We start from the raw sequence: 12,602 nt of genomic DNA, 5'->3' as shown, positions 1-12,602 counted from the left end.
TACATGGACTTGCTCTTCAGTGAACACTAAAAGATGGCAGCATGGAGCAACGTGACAGGGTTTTCTGCCTCCTGCAGTGTAGGGCTCTATGGGTCAACAGTCTGTTAAGTAGCTGTGCCGGATGGCAGGATGTGAACACCGGGGATGTGGCTCTGAGCTCCCAGCACTGTCAGCCTGATTCAGAACACTTTTAACATTTAGCAGCAGGAGCTGGGTGATTTTAATGGACAAAGCAAAGCTTTTTTTCCCCTGCCTCCTGCCGCCCAGCAATTAATTGGTCCTGTTCAGCTAAGCATGTTTCACTGGAGATGGGAAGATGTTAATGGCGTATGTAGCTGTGGCTGCACAAACTGGCTTGTTCACTTTGACCTTCAGACAACTTCCCTTTAGCTGATTCGGCAGAACTGGGTGGCAAGGACTGCGCTGGCGATGTGAGTTCTTTTCTCAGTCCAACCTGCTGGCCGCGGCAGGGCTCCATCAAGCTGCTCCTGGCTACCACCTCCTGATGCGGGGCGCGGGGGAGGAAGAGGCTCTCTACTGTCTACTTCTTTCCTACACTCACCTGAGGCCAGAGGTGTGTGTGGAACAGACGGTCACTCATGCTTACGCCTCCTGCAAAATGTTTATTGTGACAAAGTTCCTGTGTGTTGGGGCAGATGGAACCCTCGACCAAGCCCTCTACGGCTCTGACACGGACAGTTGCAGGCTAAGTCCCCACTGGCATCCTGTAGTCAGGTGGAGGGGGATGTTTAAATTGGGAGTTAATGTCATTGTCTTTAAATCATGAGTTGAGGACTTCGGGAACACAGCCAGAGGTTAGGGGTCTATGTCAGGAGTGGGTGGGTGAGGTTCTGTGGCCTGTAATGTGCAGGAGGTCAGACTTAGATGATCAGGATGGTCCCTTCTGGCTTTAAAGTCTATGCTCCAAAGCTGGGGGGACGAAGGGAGGTTCTTCTGGTGCTATAATTCCACCCTGCGACGACGCAGCGTCCTGAGCAACTCCAGTTGGCATGAAGCCATGCTCCATAAACATTGTCTCTGCGTCCTGTCAAACCCACCTGAAGGATCAGCTGGCATTCTGCACAAGCACAGCTGATTTTCTTACTTTCAGGTTTATGGGAGAAATTCCCGGCCCACTCCAAAGGCTTCTTTATGAAACCCTTCACTTGGCAGTCACCAGATCAAGGACTTGAGTCAGGCTTTAAAAACAGCCTCCAAAAGGGAAGGAAAAGTTCCATAATTTAGGCTGAATGCTAGAGAAGTTAAATAATCAATAACAATCCAGGTTTTTAACTCCATCAGCAAATAGAGAAATGCAGAGCTTCGTCCCTTCTTGTTTGTATCACTCTAATCCCTAAAAGACCTAGTTGAGATTAGGGCCCCATCTTGTTGCACAGACAGGCAAGAAACAGTCCGTGCCCTGCAGAGTTTACAGTCGAAACAAACAATGGAGAGAAAGGGATACAGAGTGTAATCAGAAGGTGGGAAACTGAGGCTCAGAAAGGTTAAATGACTTGCCCAAGGGGAGGGAGTCTGGTGTCCTGTTTTTAAAAAACGTGGATGTCAAATTGGAAAGGGTTCAGAAGAGCTACGAGAATTATTTGAATTCTGGAAAATCTGCTTTACAACTGAGCTTCTTCTGTTTCTCAATCTATGTAGTTTCTCCAAGAGAGAGAAATGACTTGATCAAGATGTGTAAATACTTAAATGAGAAGAATTTTTTATGTCTCTAATCTAGCAGACAAAGGCATAACATGATCCCCGGTTTGGAATCTGAAGCTAGATACATTCAGGCTACAATTAAAGTGTAAATTTTTAACAGGCAGGGGTAGTAACCATTGGAACAGCCCACATCACTCGGTCTTTAACTCAAGACGAGATGTCTTTCTAAGATATGTGCTCCAGCTCAAGCAAAAATTATGGACTTGATGCAGAAATCATTGGGTGAAATTCTCTGGCCTGTGCTGTGAAGGAGGTCAGACCATAGGATTATAGTGGTCCCTTCTGTGCCTTAAAATTTGTGAATCTGGATGTCCTGAGTCTGCCTGCAAGGTTATCCAGTCTTCCTTCCCCTTAAAATACGCTAATGTGCCCCTCTGTGAGTTGAGAGCGTGGTTTAATACAACTTGTACTTTCATTTTTCATCAGCACAGTAATTCGCAACATTAATACTCTCAACCAGGTGAGGGGGCGGTATTCTGAGGATTTTACAGATGGGCAAATGAGGTGGAGAGGCTCTGACATATCCCAAGCCATAGAATGTCAGTAATTTAACACCCTCTTGCCACCTCATGCTCTGTGCTCTTGAATAGTGAATGAGAACATCTTAATCACCACTCACACTCTCTTTTCTCTTCCCTCTTTATTTTCCAGAAATTAGCCATGCATTCAGGCATGGATTATGCCATCATGACAGGTGGCGATGTTGCCCCCATGGGGCGGGAAGGAGTTACTGCCATGCACAAAGTCTTTGACTGGGCTAACACAAGTAAGAGAGGGTAAGTAGGAGGTCCTCTGGCATCTGAGCTTTGCATAGATCCTTTACCTTGCATGGGGGACCTAGTGGAATGGGAGCACGTAATGACGAGGCATTTGTGAATCATAGGGTATGTCTGTACTTCAGTCACAAGGTGTGATTGCAACTTGAATGGACAAACCCGAGCAAGCTTTAATCTAGCTAGCTTGGATCCTAGGCCAGTAAAGCTGAGGCAGCAGGAGCTTCAGTGAGCACTGTACAAGCCTGCCCAGGACCGTGGGTAATTCCTCATGGGGCTAGCCTGTGCTGCTCCAGGACCTGAGCTGTTTAGATTAAAGCTAGCTCAGATACGTCTACTTGAGCTGCAGTCACACCCTGTGATTGCCCTGGAGATGTACCCACAGATGCTTCCGGGCAGAAACTGTAATGGAACAGGTATTGCGTTAGCCATCCCATATCATACCTTTTAATACTGACCTGCAATGGGGTGCCCTCTTCGGCTGCTTAATGATGTATAAAGGGCTGAAAAAGTTCTTCCCCTCCTGGCCCCCCACTCATGGAAAAAGAATGTTCTGCTTGCTCTTTACCTGAGACTTCTCAGGGTTGTCAGCACTTGCCTCCCCTGGTCCTATCTGGGTGTTTTCATAGAGGAACGGAGAACTGGAATGGCAGCTCTCTCATTTCCCAGTTGAAGAGGTGGGAGTGGTAAAGCCCGGAGAGCTTTTCTCCTAAGTGCGTCAGTGGTTGGAATTTAAATAAATGTTAATAAAAATTGAGACATGACCAGGTTTTAAAGAGCCTGTCTAATAATGCCCCTCCCCAACCCCCCTTTCCTGTTGCTCAGGTTTCAGGCTGTTGTGGTGTCATGATCCTCCTGCTTGTCTGGTTAGTTCTCCAATGAGCTTCCAGCAAAACCAGGGTATTCTATTCTTGATGTTTGTAACAATCCATTCAAACACATTGACATTCATCAAGAAGCAAAGCACAAACACACTCTGCCTTTTCAAGACCCCTTTAAAACAAACACTCTGGAGTGGTTCTTTCATTCAGATTAAATCCCCCCTCTTGAGTCTTGAGAGAGCACCTAGCTAAGCTATTTGTGGTGATGTGAATTGCTTCATGCGAGCTGCAGGACGGCATGAAGCTGATACCACTCTTCTATGTGCACCCTTGTCCCCTCCCAGGCATATTAAAATCTAATAGAGGGCTGGGAGCCATCTCGTTTTGCTCCTATGCTACTTTGCAGGATGTATGGAGAGGGCTAATGGGTGATTTATGTGCCCTGTTATTGGTTCAGACAGACATTCTCTTGCAGTGTCCATATTGATACTCTGGTGCGTTCATCACCAAAATGTTTTAATTTGCCCCTAAAAGTTGCTATTTAAAGCTTGCAAAATAAACTTCCTTTGGAAGAGTTTGCAGCCTCCATTTTGAGGAGCTGGAAGGCAGAAGGCAGACAGTTTTTAAGAAAATAGACTGGCATAGATGTCAAGTTATTCCACTGCATACAGTGTGCTGGAAAACTGGCCATCTGAGAGAGGGCTGGAGGAACCTCAGGCTGCTTTCTGTAGGTTTGGATCATTTTTCCTATTGTCAGTAGGCAGCTACTGTTCTGGAAAGGGGGCGGGGGTGTCAAGGGGAGAGGAGAGATGAGGTTTCCACCTCTAGACTCCCTGTCAGAACACCACATTTCATAGCACTAGTTGGTCTGGAATTTGAACTTGCACACTTGATCTACCTCAAGGCTGCACCCCAGAAATAGTAAATGGAAAGGTTCCGGAGATGTATCCATGCATGTTCTTGGAGCAGCTCTCACAAGCTTTTAAACAGCTTCCATCAGGTGACATGCGTTGCCTTTCAGAGTTGTAGTTTAGCTGTTGCCTCCGCTAAGCTGCCAGTATTTGGAGACAGGGGCAGAGGCAACTCTTAAGAAACTGTTCTGGTGGGAAAGAGCAGCTGAGACGATTTCCGGGGAAGCTGGAGTTGGGTAAAAGGTTTTGTTTTGTTTTTTTCCAAAAAGGCACTTGGATCACTTGAAAGGAAGCAATATCGGTTGTGTTGGATAGATGAGAACATAATACATTGGCCTCCTCTCTTTATCCTGCGTCTCCTGTGGGGACCAGAAATCTTGGGTTACCAAGGCATTTATTTTTCTGAATTATTCATTGGCTTTACCTGGAGGAATGAATAAATAATAAAACCATTATTTCCAGCTGTATGTTCAAAAAAATTAATAAAGAAGGGGGATGGGGAAAATACCACTAGTTAGTGGGGGAAATTTTTATTCCGTGGCTGTGACCCGAAAGTCACATTGGTAAAATAGCAGCCGTAGCCATGGAATTTTTATATGGAATATACTGTCACCGGGGCCTGCTGTGTTCTTGGGTTTCTGCCTAGTGCCCTGAGCTGTGCATTCACTTAGTGTACAGATGCTAAAAGAGTACCTACCCTACTTAATTACTTGAACATCACTCAAGTGCAGCTTTACAATTTAGGATTATCCACTCCCACTAAACCATGCGATTCGAACCCCCACCAGCTGTTCCCCACACCCTCCTGTTTTCAAACATCTGGAGAGAAAAAGATAAGCTTTGCAATGTGCCCTGAAAGTTCTCCAATTCAGACTATTTCTGAGCAATGGGGGACAAATTCTAAAGCTAGGGGACCCTGCCAACAGCCCCTCCCCATATACACTGGTGGAGCTTCAGCTTAGACACCTCTGATGATTAGGTCTGGGGAAAGAGGAGCCCTAAGCCAGTTAGGGTGCTCTAGATCATTTGCCTTCTTCCCTTGCTGTATCTGTCTCCCTGTGTCTCTACTTGTTTTGTTTTTTTCCCTTCACAGTCTCTTGCTGTTTGTAGATGAAGCAGATGCATTCCTACGGAAGAGGGCAACAGTAAGTGCTTTTCCCTGCAATCCCCATCTGTGTGTGGCAGGGGTCGGTCACTCAGCCAGCAGCTTTCTCGATTAACCCGACTAGTTAGCCTCGACAGGCAAAAATGATTAAAACTGGCAGGTGCCCTACTGCTTACATCATTAAGAGACTTGGAGAGGAGAAATTACCCTCTTGCAGCTGTGTGGGGCAAACATTGCTCAAGATTGACTTGGGAATTTGTTCCTTCCTCCATCGAGCAGTGGGAGGTGGGTAGCGTGAGCTGTGTGTTGGACAGCTTGCAGGTGGCTGGGTGGTAGGTGAGAAAATGAGGAATTAAAATGACAGGAGGCAGCGGAAACATGGTCCCACATTTCACTGCTGTGCCCCTGCGGGTGTGTTTTACCCTAGCAAGTGGCTGACTTGGACTGTTGTCAGAGCCGAGTTGTTTTCCATAGCACTAACAAAGCTGCGCCAAAAAAAGCCACAAATTCCTTTTTGCCTGTTTAAGAACAATTCCCCGTGCTGTGCGTTGAAGGCAAATCTCATCTTGCCCCTAGGCCCAGCACTCAGAATCCAAGTGATCTGTTTAAAGAGTTTTCACATCCAGCCCTGGAGAAATCATATTAATACATATGCAAGGGAATCCTTTTCTCATTGCAGCTTTTTATTTCCTTCCTTTCAAGTACCTAGATAGAAAGTGAAAGCTTCCCTTTGACATATTATTCAGCCAAAGGCAGCATGGTCCAGTGGATAGAGCACTGTATTGGGAGCCAGGAGACTTGGGTTCTATTCCTGGTCTGCTTGGTAACCTTGAGCAAGTCACTTCACATCTGTGTTTTTCCCTTCCCACTCTGTCTTGAATAGGTAGACTGTAAGCTCTTCAGGGCAGGCACTCACTGTATGTGTACAGTGCCTAGCATAAGGGGCCCTGATTTCTTGCAGGGCCTCTAAGCACTACCATAACAGAAAAATCACCATTCATATTTGCAAAGGTTGCGGCCCATCCTTGACCACCAGGTGAGTGACCCTCCTCTGAAATGTATCTTTGCAGGAGAAAATCAGTGAAGACCTAAGAGCGACATTGAATGCATTTCTGCACAGGACGGGACAGCACAGCAACAAGTAAGAACCCAGTCTCCGTAGTGCAATAACTCATGTTCAGTAAAAGCAGGCAGAAGTCGCTCTCTAGCATTATTGCCTGGCGCCAGTGTATACAAGTTGAGATGGTCATTGGAAGTTAGACCTTTGATCTCCTCCATGAAGAGATACAAAAATCTATGCTGAGCAAACTGAGTGACTTACTGCATCTTAAAAATAACGTAAAAATTTGGTCACCTGCTTCTCTTTCCTTGGAGACAGAAAAGAAGCTTGTAAATGTAGTGCACCAGTGGAGACTCCAGTTTTTCAAACTTGGAGGCTCTTTGACTGCCCCAGGAAGTGATTGAAGGGAGCCTGTACAGACCTCGTTGTAATATACGGTACAAGAGACTGAGCAGTCCTTATCCATGCAGATACTACCTAGGGTTCTGTTTTAGCACTTGAGGTGCACTGCGCAGCCTTCACTGAAATGGGTAAGGGCAGTATATGGGTCTGTAGATCGCCTTGAAGGAAGCAGAAGCACAGACTTTCCCCTTCTTGGGCAGTTAGCATTTCTGCTAAACCAGTCCAATCTGGATTCATGGACGTCCGGGTCACTAACGAAGGTGGTAGGCTTGCATTCAGGTGTGTGTTTGAACCCCTTTAACAGGACTCCCTGGTGCCTGTTTGACCTGCAGCTCTTGCACTGTTCTAGTGCCCCCTCTGACCATGTGCCCGAGGGGTGAGCATCTCTCTCGTGTGCCTAAAGCTGGCCCCGTTCTCACTTCTGAGCAAGCTGTCTAGTGGATTCAGTATATTTGTACTCTCCACTGTAAATACACTTAGGAAACCCAGAGCTGTTCTCTAAGAGGCTGTCAGGTACGTCCACAAACGCAGATTATTGTTTGGTGTTCTTGTCAAATACATGTGCATATGAATTGTCTTGGCTGTCATTCATCTTGTGCCCAGTTTCTGTGTAGTCAGCATTTCCTGCCCGGAGAGCACCGCTTAGCTTAATGGGAATCATTTCCCTGCGATCATCATGGTCACATGAAGATGATTTTTTTCCCCCTTTAAAGTAATTTTTTACTTGGTTCTTTGCCAAGTCTGCTTGATGATTAAATTTCTCCTTTTATAAAGGAGCCAAGTCAAAAATCGCCATCTCCTTTCTGAGTGCGGGGAGGTCAGATGCCCAGTGATTAAAACGTAATGAAGGACATAGATAACAAAGTGCACATTGTTATGGTAACACTGTGATTGGTTCAGGACACTAGCTGGAGTTTTTCTCCCAGGGGCACCCCCAGGACTCTCATTCGCAATGATGGGAGCTATCATCTGCCAAGTTTATTGTTTATGTACGTTGGTCACCCTTAAACTTTTCAGTTGCCTTAGAAGGGTGGGAATGTGGCCCACTGCATAGGGCACTGAAGCACAAGACATGAAAGCTGGGTTCTGTTCCTGGCTCTCTTTGGTCTTGGACAATTCCTGTGCCTCGGTTTCCCCAGCTGTAAATGGGGATAATGATTCTTGTCCTCTTTTTCTGAAGCACTTTGAAAAGCTCTAGCAACGCAAAGAATTTAAGCACAACTAGTCATAAGAATTAACCAGGGCTACCTCAGGATTTCCCAGAGGTATGGCAGTAGAATGAACACTGCACATACTGAGTGGGTGTAATGTTGTTTTAAAGCAAACCTGCAAAGATTTAAAGGGTGACAACTGATAAAATCTAGCTATCAGGTCACTTAACAGAACTGTCTTTTACCCTATGCCCTGCCAAAGCAATTGAGCTCAGCAAGGGAGCTCTGCCAGAAGAAGCCCCGGGACTCAGGATTAATAGAGTGTGTTGCAGCTCAAGATTTATCGAAGTTATTTCCTATCTTTCCTCCCAAGGAGTGAAGCGCTTTGCAAACCTTATTTGCACGATTCCAAGGGTAAACTGAAGCCTGGCGTCAGAGTCACAATCACACTGCGATCCAGCGGCAGGCGGGGAATGGTTCATACCAACCCCTTGCTCTAGCTCCCTTTTTGAGGTGCATTAGGCAGATCTGGAGAAGCTTCTTCCAGTGCTTGTTGGTCCCATGCTCCAATCCAAATGGCCAGCTCCTCATTTTGATGAGTACTTAATTCGCCCATGACTCCTGCAGTGAACCATTCTAGGAAAGCAAACGTCTCCTGTTGATTTTGTGCACTGCTTAATTTTCAGAGATTCTCACTGCAGCTTTTTTAGAGAAGTCCTCCCTGCCAGCGATATATGGGGATTTTGTTAGGTAACTCTAGTAGCCCATGTAAATACACCAGTGTCAGTGGGACCCTGAGGGGTTCTGTTACTTAGCAGGAACTGCCTTCAATGAGTGCTAGGTTTTATGTAGCCGATCTTAGCTTCCCCAAAGGATGTATTGGGAAATCTCAATGTTGGGTACCTGTTACTAACATCTCCAAGCGACTTCCTCCACTCCCTTCTCTCGAGCTGTCTCACATAATCTTCCCCCTCGCCAAGGAAAGACCTTTGTCTAGGAAGGCCCAGCTGTGCTTCCACCATGGCTCAGGGGAATGCCAATGCGACTTTTGGGCCAGAGACGTTATCTTTGCAAATAAATGTGAAGAACATGGCCCCCGGCAGGCCTGGATTTCAACAAGCGGCAAGAGGGTCAATATTCCAATAGCTGCTGTAAAAAGCCCATTTCAAATTATGCTGCACCATTAAGCCAGTAGCATCAATTAATGCACTAAAGCGAAATTGGCATGGGGAGAGCGCATCATCACAAAGCGAAAAAGCAGCCGCTCCGTTTTCAAAATGCAAATTGGGAAGCGACCTGAAAGGGAGGGAGAGGGCAAGAGCGGGGTAGGTTGCTGGAGCAGCGTCCAGTGTGCTGGGGCAAGAGGAGGGTCAGGTCAGGTCAGCCTGCCCATTCTTGGACACCTGCTTCCCTTAGGTGCGCTGGAAAGGCTGGGCTCTCACAGGATGTTCGCAATGAAGGAAACACTGTCTAGCATTACCCAGCTTTAAATCAAAAGCAATTTCCCTGCCACTTGCAGTCTCCCTGCTGTTAAATGTTTCCATCTTTTAAAAGGAATTAGTGTGCCTGCAAACTGCTGGCTTCTGAGCCCTAGAGACCCAAATCCTCCTGCCACAAAACGCGTGCAGCCCCAGCAATGCAAGCCTCCCTTGTGTGCCATTCCCAGTGTCACTCCCCTCGTGCAAGGGGGCGCACCTACTGCCAAGATGGCTCTGTTCAGTCCTTGGGGCTTCCACTGAAAGGGCCAGCAAGGGCTTTTTGTGGGGTGGACATGTGCGCACTAGGAACTGGACTGAGGCTGCCCCCCCAGCTTTTCATTTAAGCCACCAGACTGCTGCTAGAGGGTAAGAGCTTTCAGGTGTGATGAAATCTGTCCCCTTGCCAGACCTAGGCCTGTCTCTTGCTTTGGCTCGTACAGGAGATATTGGTGGTGGTCTTTTCGGGGGGGGGGGGGGGGCTCATGCTCCAGCCAGCTGCTTCTGCACTGATGCGACAAGCCTCTTTCCAGCCCGCGTCCGTCACTGTGGTAGCAATGCCAATACCACTTTCCGCATTGCAAGTAGACCTTCCCTGGAACATTAGATAGTGGGAGAAGATGGGCTTGGGGAGCTTGAGGAAGAAAGATTACCGCACGTAGGCTCTGTATGGTGTGTAGATCTCTGGGCCATAGCAGTCATGAGTCATCGTATTGGATCTGCATCCATGGGTGTCTTTCTCACTGATCTCACCCCCTGTCTCTTCCTTACTCCCCCCTCTCCCCCTCCTCACGTCCAGGTTTATGCTTGTTTTAGCAAGCAACCAGCCCGAGCAGTTTGACTGGGCCATCAACGACCGAATCGATGAAATGGTGAACTTTGACCTACCGCAGTTACAAGAGCGGGAGCGTCTGGTGAGGATGTATTTTGATAAGCACGTCTTGAAGCCTGCCACAGAGGGAAAACAGTAAGTATCCTATCCTCAGAGCAGTGGGGTCATTGAAGGTTTTGTCCTTGTCATAGAAAAGCTCTTCCTTGATAATCATCACTGGAGACCAAAGCGCTCTTCCCAGCCAATTGTGCCTATTGGTCTGAAGGTGGATTCCTCTGGGCTTCAGTAGTGTTTGTGCTGCATAATGACCAGTAGGCTTCCTTTGCCTCATTCGAGAGTGTCCCCTGCTCTTCAACAGAATTGGGGTAAGCGACAGGTAACATACCCTGGTGACCGTGATTAGGCTGCTGGTGTGCAGACACCACTGGGGAAAATGCTGACCAGTATTGCCTCATTTCCTTGTACTCCACTGTCTGTCTGTCTGTAGCCATCTGTTGTGTCTTGTCTTAAACTTAGGTTGTAAGGTCCTTGGGACAGGGACCATCGTTTTGTTTTGTTTATACAGCACCTTGCACAATGAGGTCCATGACTAGGACATATAAGTGCTATGATAATAACTGATACTTTGTCTTTGGCATCCCAAGTCTCACTCCTGTTGGGTTCATTTTAAGGCAGTATCACTTGCTTTTAGTGACACACAGTGCAATGCATGTTAAAATCAGGCCGAGAAGATGTAACTTCAAGTTTTGGTGGGCTTGGGGCATATCCCAGTCTGTCAGAGTTCTTCTCCCTATTTTCCTCCCAGAATAAGCATCTCTTGTTAGTGACTACAATCAGGAGATAATTAGAGAAGGGGGAAATGGGGCAAAGTGAAGGCAGAAGAAATATTTCCTAGGCATTGACTTATTTCGAGTGTGCCCTCTGCTATCTTAAGAAGTTGATTCCAGTCTTCGTTCGCTAGCCAAACATTTATAATTCATTAAACTGTGGGGTTTGTGTCTTTATCCACTTCTGAGAGTTGCAGGGGGAATAGTGAGCCGCAGACTCCCTCTTGTGAAATACCCATATTGCAGTTTGCACGCATTGCTCCTAGAATATAACTTGCTTCCAGAACACTTCTCGTTCAGCGTCTGATTCATAGTTACACAATGTCTTATTCCTAGCGGCTCCTCTGAGAATCTCCCCTCTTCGCCCTTCTTACGCCAGTCATGGGGGTGGGAGTCAGCATGCTACGGACTGGGGTAAACTGGGGCTTGGAGACAGTCAATCACACAGGATGCCAGTGGCAGAGCTGGGGGTAGAACCCAGGTCTCTTGATTCCCAGTCCTCTGCGCACTTTGTATTGAGCTGTCTTTTGTCCTTCCGGCGCCCAGCCCACAAATGGGCTAGAGATTCAGCCTCACGGCAAATCCCCCTTTTTTCTTATTGCTTATGAAATGCTGGAACATTTGGCTTAGACCTCATGAAGAGAAGTGGAAATTTTGCCAGCAAGAGGGGAAACGCTAATTAATGAGAGAAGAGCTGATGACCAGCTGTGACAATCAAGAGTTCACTGGGGGGGCCAGTTTGAGCCTTTGTTTCCTAATTTCCAAAATAGAGCTGCTGCTGGGAGATAAAATTGCTCGAGTATTGATTGTTGACCAGTGCAGCAGCCACCTCTCCGTTATTTTCAGCCAGTTCCTGGCCCCTTTGCCGGACTCCACTCCCTCAGTTCAGGATGCCCGTGGCCTAATTAACATTCTCGGCAGGAGTCTAAATCAGGCCAGAAGTCTCACATTGCCTTTGGGAGCCCACCACAGAGGGCTGTGGCTAATGTTAGTCCATGTGCTATTCCTGATCCCGGTGACAGTGAGTGTCTCCCCTTTTTGGGGACACAATCACCAACAGGCATGCATTCATGCACTGGCCTGTCTCTGTTTCCATTGACTTAAATGGACGCAAGAGCACTTTTCAAAATCCCATCCTCCATTTTTATTTTTATTTTTCTCCTGATGTTACTGCATGGAAACTAATCCTTGTGCTTCTGACCTTTAGGCGTCTAAAGCTGGCCGAGTTTGACTACGGGAAAAAGTGTTCTGAGATTGCCAAGTTGACAGAGGGCATGTCTGGCCGAGAGATCTCCCAACTCGCCGTGGCGTGGCAGGTAAGCTAGAAGTTGAAGACTGGCATTCTTGGGTGGCTCAACCCAAGTCCATGCTCGAGCAATCAGCTGATGGCAGCTTTACATTTGCGCTAGTGAAATCTCAAATCCTGCCTTTCACATAGAACGTCACAAACTACACTCAGACAGCATGGCTGAAATGCAGCCAGCTCTGGGGTGGATGGCATCAGTCAGCCAGTACCCAGCACA

General features: G+C 47.1%; 1 protein-coding gene across 1 annotated transcript in view; it reads left to right on the top strand.

Moving 5' to 3' along the window:
* LOC117867826 (ATPase family AAA domain-containing protein 3-like) overlaps positions 1-12,602 on the top strand; it is a 57,239-nt gene that overhangs the window by 24,752 nt on the left and 19,885 nt on the right. The window contains exons 11-15 of the mRNA XM_034753150.1: positions 2,374-2,498; positions 5,321-5,372; positions 6,403-6,473; positions 10,220-10,387; positions 12,287-12,395. Of these exons, the coding sequence (XP_034609041.1) occupies positions 2,374-2,498; positions 5,321-5,372; positions 6,403-6,473; positions 10,220-10,387; positions 12,287-12,395 (525 nt within the window). The remainder of the gene's footprint in view (positions 1-2,373; positions 2,499-5,320; positions 5,373-6,402; positions 6,474-10,219; positions 10,388-12,286; positions 12,396-12,602) is intronic.

The sequence above is a fragment of the Trachemys scripta genome, chromosome 19 (assembly GCF_013100865.1).
Source record: "Trachemys scripta elegans isolate TJP31775 chromosome 19, CAS_Tse_1.0, whole genome shotgun sequence".
Lineage (NCBI taxonomy): Eukaryota > Metazoa > Chordata > Testudines > Emydidae > Trachemys > Trachemys scripta.
The sequence above is the reverse complement of the archived record's forward strand: the minus strand, read 5'-3'. Positions and strand labels throughout refer to the sequence as shown.